The sequence below is a fragment of the Mirounga leonina genome, unplaced genomic scaffold, assembly GCF_011800145.1.
Source record: "Mirounga leonina isolate KUSES-001 unplaced genomic scaffold, KU_Mleo_1.0 Mir_101609, whole genome shotgun sequence".
Lineage (NCBI taxonomy): Eukaryota > Metazoa > Chordata > Mammalia > Carnivora > Phocidae > Mirounga > Mirounga leonina.
Window position 1 is genome coordinate 6,349,766 of NW_023270164.1, and position 11,271 is coordinate 6,361,036.

General features: G+C 37.4%; 1 protein-coding gene across 4 annotated transcripts in view; it reads left to right on the forward strand.

Moving 5' to 3' along the window:
• USP9X (ubiquitin specific peptidase 9 X-linked) overlaps nucleotides 1-11,271 on the forward strand; it is a 166,957-nt gene that overhangs the window by 143,020 nt on the left and 12,666 nt on the right. For all 4 annotated transcript variants that reach the window (XM_035003152.1, XM_035003143.1, XM_035003166.1 and 1 more), the window contains exons 33-38: nucleotides 861-1,034; nucleotides 3,366-3,507; nucleotides 4,681-5,434; nucleotides 5,827-5,950; nucleotides 6,701-6,926; nucleotides 7,457-7,586. In XM_035003152.1, coding sequence (XP_034859043.1) covers nucleotides 861-1,034; nucleotides 3,366-3,507; nucleotides 4,681-5,434; nucleotides 5,827-5,950; nucleotides 6,701-6,926; nucleotides 7,457-7,586 — 1,550 coding nt within the window. The remainder of the gene's footprint in view (nucleotides 1-860; nucleotides 1,035-3,365; nucleotides 3,508-4,680; nucleotides 5,435-5,826; nucleotides 5,951-6,700; nucleotides 6,927-7,456; nucleotides 7,587-11,271) is intronic.

Below are 11,271 nucleotides of genomic sequence, written 5' to 3' on the forward strand. Positions count from 1 at the left end.
GCTCCCTGCTCAGCAGGGAGTCTGCTTCTCCCTCTGACCCTCCCCCCCTCTCATGTGCTTTCTCTCTCTCAAATAAAAAAATAAAATCTTTAAAAAAAAAAAACAAATTAAAAAATATAATACGTAATTAGAATGAGATTATTTGCTGCATAGAAAAAGTGTTACAAAAAATTGATCAGAAGACATTTCCTCTAGCATATTTAAAATACGTGTGTCCTATCTCTCACTTAGAATGCATTCATACTTCTTTATGTCACTCTGTAAATACAAAATTAGATTTCATTGATAGTTTCCAGCAGTGCCTAGGATTTTAGCAGTTCTCATTTTTTTGGTACACACAATTGATAGTTTATTTTCTCAAAATTGATTTGTCTAACTTAAGTCCTCAGATTACTCCAAAGAGATGAACTCTAACGTTAAAGCTTTCTCTTTTCACTTGGAAAAAGCAATTTAATTAAGAGTAAGTAAATCTTGGCACAGTATCTATAACCTGAAATTTAAGCAACATGAACCAAAGAGTGACTGTAACATCTACATAAGAGTGAGATCCAGCTCCACCAAGTCGTGTCTTCATCTAGATTGAAAATGCATGTGTAGCAGGTTACCTAAAGCAAGCGCAGGTGCTGGAGCCGTGGTCTCCATCAGCCACAGCAGCAGTTTCGCGGTGACTCTTCCCCATGGGAGCTCCACTTGTACCATGAGCCTCACTTTCTCACTGCACTCTATACATAAAGAACGTTTACTCTTTTCTACTTCCTCATGTAGTTGAGGGGGGGAAAAGTCTGTTTCTATATTGTCATTTGTGGTTGTATTGCTTTTTTCCTGAGAAAGTACTGTATTTTATTCCATTCATTTCTTAGGCTTTGGGGTGAGCCCGTTAATCTACGTGAACAGCATGATGCTTTAGAGTTTTTTAATTCATTGGTGGATAGTTTAGATGAAGCTTTGAAAGCCTTGGGACATCCAGCTATGCTAAGTAAAGTCTTAGGAGGTTCCTTTGCTGATCAGAAGATTTGCCAGGGCTGCCCACATAGGTAAGTGCTGATTATATGTTTAAAGTTCTGCTGTTTATTTACTAAGAAAAATAAAATATTTATTAGTAGTTATGTACAGAAGTGGAGTATGCCACCAATTTAACTATATACCTGAGACTGGGTGAATTATATACTGTGCATACCTTACTGTTGTGGGTTTGGGTTTTATGTGTGGTGGTGGGGGTTTTCATGGAGGTTTTTGTTTTTCTGTTTTGGGGGGCTTTGGTTTCATCAAATAACTTTTGGCTCCTTCTCTTTCTTTTATGTATGATCATTACTGGGGAAATCAAATGGCATTTTGCATATATAGCTTACAGGTGTTGCTCATAAATTTGCCCTTTATCTCAGAGTTAAAGCAATTAAAATATTACAAATACATTAAGCTTAGAAGATGACAGACATGGAGTACAATTTCCTTATATAAATGAAATACTAATTTTTAAAATAGCATTGATTGTGATCATTATCCTTAAAGTATCTTTTCAACAAAAAACAGCAAGAGTTGACTGAACAAATTGTTTTTTACTTAAAAGGGAAATTGATTAAGGACTCTTACTGAAAATAGTTAAACGACTATTAAAATTCACTACTAGTAGATACAGGTTTATGCCTATTACGTGGAAGTTTTACTTTGGAATTTCTCTTACATGTTACTGATTACTGTTGGTTTGAAATCAAATTTTCACCAAAATATCACAGTACGATAGTATTTTCTATAAGCTCAAACGGTATTATATAGTCATGAGGTGTGTGTGTATATGGCGGGTGGGAGTGTTTCATTTTTGATCAAAGGGAAATGATTGGCAGAGAGGTAATGCTATATAAATGAGAAATTACCATGAGGTTAAACCATTCATTCAGAACAAGACTATGTAATTATTCACATAGCCCGCACAAGTTTTGGTCATTTTGAAAGACCTTTTGTATTAGGTGGACAATTAAACTGTCATTTTTAACCTCTTGATTTTCAATTACTGATAAAATAAGCCAACTTTTTGGTCATTTATTCTAATCAGTCCTTGTTGGTTTGTTTTAGACCGTTTTCAAAGTCATTTGGAAATTACTGGTTTTCTTCACTAAGTGAAAATGTCCAGAGAGCATGATCATAATTAAGATCCCAGAAGTCCTGTTCTTATTACATGCCAGAAGTTACATAGAGAGTCCCACGTCTATCTGTTTTACAGCATTATTTGTCTAGACCAGGAGTTAGCAAACTATGCACCATTGGTCAAATCCAGCCACGCATCTGTTTTTATAAAAAAAGAGGTAGCTCTTTACCTACTCTCTAGCTCCTTTCCCTATAACAGCTGAGTCAGAGAGACCTCATACCCCCAAAAAGAGCTTATAATAGGTACTCTCTGGCCTTTTACAGAAAAAATTTTGCTGGCTTTCTCTCATCTTTGAATGTCCTACTTTTTAAGTGAAGTCGTAAGTTCTGACTTCTTTTTTTCTCTTTTATGGGTTGTTCCCTGATCATAGTAGCAATATGCTTAATACGTACTTCATATTCCATTCATGCCACTTACAAATACCTTTGTGTACCTTTTTTCCCGTACCTAAACTGAAAAGCCCCAAATATGAGGGACTTACCTTCAACATTGACTATCCCGGAGTACTTTTACACATGGAAGGCACTCCAGATATATTTGTTGAATGAGTAAATTTGATGGTTGAGAGTGTATTCTCCTACATCCCATGTTCTGAGTTTATGAATGTGTCTCCTCAGAAATCTGAAATTTCCCTTGGTAGAAAATTGCCACAAGGTGGGATTCTGGCTCCTACTCGGATTGCTTATCTCCTCTTGATTGGTGTGTTCAAACTTGTGCTTTATTAAGGTTTCCATTAAAAGAGGGGCCATTTAAAAATTCAGCCCGTTAATAGTTTAAAATATCCTTTTCAGAAGTTGATGAATTCATGCTTTGGCCTTGGCATGAATTACTGCCTAACTAGATGACAGTGGAAGCAGCACGGTAGACTGTAAAGAGCTTAAGCCATGAAGCAAGACAGACCTGGCTTCAAAACACGATTTCGCCTAGTAATCTTGACCAAATTACCCTTTCCAAACCCCAGTTCCCTCATCTCTGAAGTGGAGGTGGTGCTATTTCTCTATCAGGTTTGTCATGAAGACAAAGAACCTGGTGTATATATGGGCTGTAAACAACCTAATGTAGTGCCCAACACTAGGTAAGTGGCTAAATAAATGTGTCATTTATTGGTAACATTCTTTGATTTCGGGTTTCATGTCATAAATATTGCAAATGTAGTTTTCATCAAGTCTATAACTAAAAATGTTTAGAAAACTAAGAAATCCTTATTTCTTAATGTCTTTAGATATGAGTGTGAAGAATCTTTTACGACTTTGAATGTAGACATTAGAAATCACCAAAATCTTCTTGATTCTTTGGAACAGTACGTCAAAGGAGATTTATTAGAAGGTGCAAATGCATATCATTGTGAAAAATGCAATAAAAAGGTATGAATTATCCAGGTTTTTTTTTAAGTAACTATGGTTAAATTTAATGGATTTGAAAGTTCGTTGCTTTTGTTTTTTATTTATTTATTTATTTTTATTCCCTATCCTGCTTTGTTATAGTGGTAACAGAAGGTAGTTAAGATAACTGGTACAAAGGTTTTTCAGGGAAAGAAGATTAAGAGAAGGTAGTACCAGCAGGGCTAGGGGAACAGGTAAATAAGAGTGAACATCTTAGAAGTCATAATAGCTTATTATCACCTTCTCTTGCCGGAGGCGCACAGACACTTGCCATCCGTACCCACCCAGACTGCTGTTGAACCCCTCACAGCTATAACACTGACAAGAAAACATTTCCCCTGTCCTATCCAGTTACTTGTAAGGACCAAGAAGTTTACTGAAACCTTCATTACTTGGTTTGGTCACATAAGATTTCTTCTACCACCTGTGTTTTTAAACCACTGGGATTAGATTTTTAGGCCCACCTGATAGTTTTATCTCAGGGCACTTAACGGCTCTTAGGAAGAGACCGTTTACACAGTCGGTAAATAACGTGTATCTTCCTGGGATCCCAGATTCTCTCACCTCCAAGTCACCTGTATCGTTTTGACATTTACATGCCACTTAAAGAGGTATTAAAGTCTAGAGGTTGAGATGCGAGCTGTAAGGCCGGTGAGACCGAGGCCGGTGACTCAGTCCCTCTCCTGCTGCTCCCCATTCGCACCAGGAGCTCCTGCGTGGGAGCTTGTGAGGATTGCATGTGTTACTCCTTGGGCAGCACTTGGCATATTACTTGGCACCTAATGGCCCAATAGATACTAGCTGCTATTGTATTTCTTCAGCACACCTTCATTAGCATAACAGTAAATACCAAACAAGTAACAGTGGTTAGATAGCAATGACGGTATAGAATCCAGGCAATGAGTAATGTCTGTGTCACTAAGTTTTGCGATTTGTAGCAGATGGCATAAACTATTTCCATATTATTAGTTGTAGTTAGCATTTTTTGAAATGCCCACCTGGACATAATAACCTTGATTATATTCATTGCCGAGTGTTTGTTTACACTTGTAACCTCCAGTTAGTCTTCATGAGAATTTAGTAATAGAGGCTTATAGTTTGTTTTATGCAGTGGATTATAAAAGAACATCTAGTAACTTGCTCTGTTTATTGTAGGTTGATACCGTAAAGCGCTTGCTAATTAAAAAATTACCTCCCGTTCTTGCTATCCAACTGAAACGATTCGACTATGACTGGGAAAGAGAATGTGCAATCAAATTCAATGATTATTTTGAATTTCCTCGAGAGCTGGACATGGAACCTTACACAGTCGCAGGTGTTGCAAAGCTGGAAGGAGATAATGTAAACCCAGAAAGTCAGTTGATACAGCAGAATGAGCAGTCTGAAAGTGAGACGGCAGAAAGCACGAAATACAGACTTGTGGGTGTGCTGGTACACAGTGGCCAAGCAAGTGGGGGGCATTATTATTCTTACATCATTCAGAGGAATGGTGGAGATGGTGAGAGAAATCGCTGGTATAAATTTGATGATGGAGATGTAACAGAGTGTAAAATGGATGACGATGAAGAAATGAAAAACCAGTGTTTTGGCGGAGAGTACATGGGAGAAGTATTTGATCACATGATGAAGCGCATGTCATACAGGCGCCAGAAAAGGTGGTGGAATGCTTACATACTTTTTTACGAACGACTGGATACCATAGACCAGGGTGATGAGTTGATAAGATACATTTCTGAGCTTGCTATCACCACAAGACCCCATCAGATTATTATGCCATCAGCCATTGAGAGAAGTGTACGGAAGCAGAATGTGCAATTCATGCATAACCGAATGCAGTACAGTCTGGAGTATTTCCAGTTCATGAAAAAACTGCTTACGTGTAACGGTGTTTACTTAAATCCTCCGCCAGGTGAGTATCAAGAATTTAGCTTCTTAGTAGAAGCATAACTCTTACTGTACTTGCAAGATTTCTTAGCAAGCATCAACATGTTTGCATTTTTACTTTGGGCTGTTTTAAAACCATATTTCCATTATCTTTGAGCAGTGTGTATTGTCTTGCTGTTTGGAAACAGGGGAGCTTTTGTTTATTCTAACAGTTTGTTTTTGACTCAAGCATTAGTTTGAAACATGCTTTACTGAACTAAGAATTATTTCATAAGTAGCCGGGCGGGGGGCAGCTAGCAAAGTTAGGACTTCTAGAAATCAGTGGAAATGCAGACTTGTTTGAAAATGGAGCTTAGACATAGAGATTTGTTTTGTTTTGTTTTGTTTTGTTTTTTAATGTATTTGCCTTTTTTATAGGGCAAGATCACCTGTTGCCTGAAGCAGAAGAAATCACTATGATTAGTATTCAGCTTGCTGCTAGGTTCCTTTTTACCACAGGATTTCACACCAAGAAAATCGTCCGTGGCTCTGCCAGTGATTGGTACGTTGCTTTGGATTTTCATTCCTATTATCCTAGCATTTAGTTTGGTTCTTTAATATATTGCTCTTTTTTTTTTTTTTTTTTTTTTTCCCAAATCACAAGTCTTCTTTCAGATCTGGAATGCAGACTACAAAAACTTGATAGCCGTAGTGAGAGAAATCATATTAAAATAATTACATAGGCTAAACATGACCTTTCATTGTTCTGAAGCTGGCTTCTGTTACCTTATATCCTATCTTTGACATCCCTGTACAAAAGATTCTAGGATGATACTTAAAAGTCTGAGCTACTTAATTCAGAAATTAGTAGTTTTAGCTTCCCTAGATTAAATTTTGCCATAAATTAAAAACATAACAAATAGAATGAGTGTCCTAAGTTTCAAGTTGTGAAAGTATAGAGGCCATTATAATACCTTGATTGAACAATTTTTATGTACTCATCCAGTGGTAAGATGTTCAGGGACAGTTAGGGTAGTGATTGTTTTGTCATTGAATCTAGAAAGAGTTTGGTAATGGATTTGTAGAGGACTAGACAAGCTTTCATCTCTATGTTGTCACTCTGTGAGAAGAGACCAAGTTGTAGTAGTCATCTGTCCTTTTAATGTTGGTACTAGAGGCAACCGTTGCTGGTTCTCTCCCTCCAATAGTAAAAGAAGGTCTTTGATTTTTATTTGGTTCATAGAGACCCGTATCTGTACTATATACGAAACATCATTGAATTGCCATTCATAAATTTTTTGTTTTGTCTTAGGTATGATGCATTGTGTATTCTCCTTCGTCACAGCAAGAATGTCCGTTTTTGGTTTGCTCACAATGTCCTTTTTAATGTTTCAAATCGCTTTTCTGAATACCTTCTGGAGTGCCCCAGTGCAGAAGTAAGGGGTGCATTTGCAAAACTTATAGTTTTTATTGCACATTTTTCCTTGCAAGATGGGCCATGTCCTTCACCTTTTGCATCTCCCGGACCTTCTAGTCAGGTAATTGCCTGGTTTTCTTTTTAGTGATTAAATGCTTACAGATCTCTTGCCTGAAAGTTGAAGTCACAAATATATGTACATCTGTTTTATACGTTTACCTTGTGAGCAGATGTGTGCACACACACACACCACACCATCTGATATCTGGGAGTTCAGTAAAAGTACTTCACAGCAGTGAATAACAATTATTAGCTCTTTAAAAACAACAGAATTTTCTTTGTTCATTCAGTTAGAAGCAGTGGCTTAATTTTACACATGGTTATGTATATTATTTGTAAAGTTTTTTTTAATGGACTTCCATTTATTAAAAATTAAAACAACATGAAGGCTCTAGATGAAATCTACCTCAGATCTTCATTCCCTTTCCTAAAAAGCAACCCTTTTTAATTGTTGTGTGATTAGTCCTTCCAAAAATTTCTGCCTATATTCAACATGGGGGTGTGTGTGTGTGTCTGTGTCCCCTTTTTATGCAAATAGAATTGTTCCTATATCTTGTCACTGGAAAATAGCCAGTGTTTTATCCTTTACAGGCTTATGACAACTTAAGCCTAAGCGATCACCTACTACGGGCAGTTCTCAATCTCTTGAGAAGGGAAGTTTCAGAGCATGGGCGTCATTTGCAGCAGTATTTCAATCTGTTCGTAATGTATGCCAATTTAGGTAAGAATTTAAATTGTTATAATTTTGTTTTAATGTATTCTATTAAGTGACAGAGTCTTTTAAGTTGAGTGATGAAACATTTTTTACTGTACTTTTCACCTTGTACTTTATAGTTAATTATGCATATCTCTGCAGTATATACAGGCCAGAATCATCTTTTTTTTTTAGAGGGAGAGAGTAAGTAGGGGAAAGGACAGAGGGAGAGAGACCCATGAGATCACAACCTGAGCCAAAATCAAGAATTGGTTGCTTAACTGACTGAGCCACCCTTGCCACCCGGTCACCCCCAGAATCTGTGTCTTAATCATGTTTTTATCTCCTAAAACGGTGGTGCCAGATCTGTCTGGATTTGAAAATACTGATTCCTAGGCCCCATCTCACACCAACTGAATCAGAATTCTCAGAGCTAGCACAAGGAATCCACATTTTCAAAAAGTCCCTGGATGGTTGTGATACTCACCCAAGTTGGGGTAAAGGACTTGGTCTGAACATAAGTTTTTATTGAAGTAAACTAAATTGAAATTACATATAGTATAAATATTCATTTACCCTCTTATTTATGTTATTACCTCTGTTTAACATTTTCCTTCTCAAAGTAATCTTTCTAACATCACCTGATCAGTGATCCCAGAATACTTAAAAGTTTGTTATGCTGTCTTCTACTTATTCTGTTGTTTTTTATTGCGTTCACATTTTTGTGTTGCTCCCCAACGAGATTGCAGAGATCAGAGTTTTTTGCACAGTGACACTCAGTTAATGTTTGTTAAATGAAAAGATGGACAGTTAGGAATATTATCAGAAATCCTTCCATTGTCATGTGCTGTTTGTTCATTGGCTTTGGGGTGGTAAATTTCCTATGATTATAATTATTAAAGTTTCTTTTTCTTTTTTCTTTTTATTTAAGTAATCTCTGTGCCCAATGTGGGACTCCAACTCATAACCCTGAGATCAAGGGTTGCAGGCTCTTCCAACTGAGCCAACCAGGCACCCCTAAAATTATAAAAATTTCTTACCAATCAGGTATTAATGCACCGTTCCCAAAATGATTAATTTATTGAGACATTCCATTTAAAATCTTAGTGATCCTTAGTGATGATAATGAATATTTGGCCAAATTTGAATAACTTCTTTAAAAGTTTAAAAGAGGGGCACCTGGGTGGCTCAATCTGACTTCTGCCAGGTCATGATCTCGAGGTCCTGGGATTGAGCCCCCCCACACTGGGTTCTACACTCAGCGAGAGTCTGCTCATCTCTCTCCCTCTGCCCTTCCCCCTGCTTATGCTCGCTTTCTCTCAAGTAAATAAAAAATCTTAAAAAAAAAAAAAAAGTTTAAAAGAAAAAAAAATACCTTCTATCCAAAGTTAAGTTCTGTAATCAAACATCCATCGTTCCGTGTTTTTTGTGTGTGACCTTACTAATCACCAGTTTACCTCGGGGGCCCTTTTAACATAAGCAACATTCTACTTCTCTGTAGTTTGTCTTTTCCTTTACCTTTTCATACTAGAGATGCTTGGTTATTTGTAGTTGAAAAGGGAGAGAAGGAATATTCATTGCACAAACAAGCAAGTGGAATCTGTATTTCAAAGTTAGAAATAACCAAATTTAGGCATTCACAAAAATCCTATTCTATTCACCTCCCTTTTTAGATATTGCCTGTTCACAAAGCATACATCATTGGCATGTAATGTAATTTAATTAAGATTTCCCTGCTAAAAGCAAATACATATCCATAAATTTTATTTATTGTTTTTAAAGATTTTATTTATTTGAGAGAGAGAACACGAGCCAGGGGGAAGGGGCAGAGGGCGAGAGAGAGAGAGAAGCAGACTCCCCGCTGACTGGGAAGGCAGACGCTTAACCAGCTGAGCCACCCAGGCACCCCAGATCCATAAACTTTAATATACCACTTATGCTTTGGGGTTCAGAATTGTTTAGATTTAAGAAAGGTAAGGCAGTGTATATACCATGTATTATATGACATCCCTATAGCAGGGTCCAAGACAGCACTTTATAATCATATACATTAATATTTCTACAGTAAAGCATGAGTAGTCACCCTGAGAGGGGATAAATGAAGACTGTGAATAGCCTCTTCTCAGTTCAGGCCAGCTTTTCCTACCAAACGTGTTTTGACACCAACTTTATGAAATAATTTTGTTTATATTTATGATAAGAGCTTTTTGAATCTCAGGATTTCAGATAAGGGATTGTGGACCTGTATTTATTATACTTCTTGGAATATGACAATAAAAAGGACAGTCTATTGTCTAATGGGGTATAGAAGCAAATAAAAAGATAACTGCCATAAAGTATGTTAATGGCTGTAATAGGGAAAAATACAAAGTGCTATGGTAGTATATAATAGGGATACCAGACCAGATTTGGGGAGTACAGGGGACTTAATGGGCAAGTTGATGTGGGAATTGGTTGTTTGGGGTTTCTATCCAGAGTGAACAGCAGATGTAAAGACTTGGAATAAACTCAGTGTGTGGAGGAAGTGAAAGTTATTCAGACTAGAAATGATCTCTGATCATGCTATTCTGGCAAGCCTCATGAGGGATTCTAGACTTTATCCTAAGGGCATTGATGAGCCATTGTAGAGTTTTTAATAGACATACCTTCTAGAAAGATCACTCGGACTACAGTGTGGAATGGATTGCAGGGGAATAACACTAGAGATTGTTAAAATGATTTATAGCAGGAGATCATTGTGGCCAGTACTGGGGAACTGGCAGTGAGGAGATAGAAGTGGACAGATTCTGATGCTTTCTATTAGCGGTAAAGTCTGTAGGATTTAGTGATTGGGTATTAAGGAGGGGGGAACACAGAAGAGATGTTAAGTGATGCCCAGGGTTCCAACTGAGTAGATAGCGGTGCCATGTACTGAGAGGGGAGAACACAGGAGGAAGAACATGGATAGGGGAGTAAAGTGATGAGTTAAGTTTGGGCAAATTGAGTTTGAGCCTGTTGGACACCCAAATAGTGATGTTCAGTGTTCGGTAGAACATTTAAGATACTGGAAATACTTTGGTATCATCTGAACGAAAATAGCTGGAACTTGAAGCCATTAGAGTGGGTTTGATCATCCAGGAAAAGCATACAGTGTGAGACGGTAGCCTGGTGTGGGAACTTTGAGGAGCAACCATTTTTCAAAGAGGAAGGAAAACTCAGAAATGAGACCAAGGAGAAGAGGTTGAAAGAAAGGAAGAGAGGAATCCAAGAAGGAAAGTAAGCAGTTACGGTTTAGAACTATTCCTTAGCTTTACCCCAGGAAAGGGGGCAGAAACCAAACTGGCATGGGTGAGGAGTAGGAAAATAAGAAAACAGAGATGACACCAAGTTTAGGCATGATTTTCAAGTAGCTTAGCTGTTGGAGAAAATAGAGAGGCAGTGTATAAAATTCTTATTTCTCACTGAGTTTTCATCATCCTCCCTTACCATGAGGATTGAAGTCCAGGCTAGTCCCCCAGACTCTCAGGCCATAGAAAGTATTCATTTTCTTTATGCCTGGTTTGACTGGAATGTCATGATCTTTGTTTGACCATTTTAAAACTTAAATCCAGTTATACCACGGAGATTTTCTGTTCTGGTTAATTCATTCTCTGAATGCTAATAAGTAAGAGTGGTTTTCTTTTTTTCTTTTTTGTTTTTTTAAGATTTTATTTATTTATTTGAGAGAGAGAGA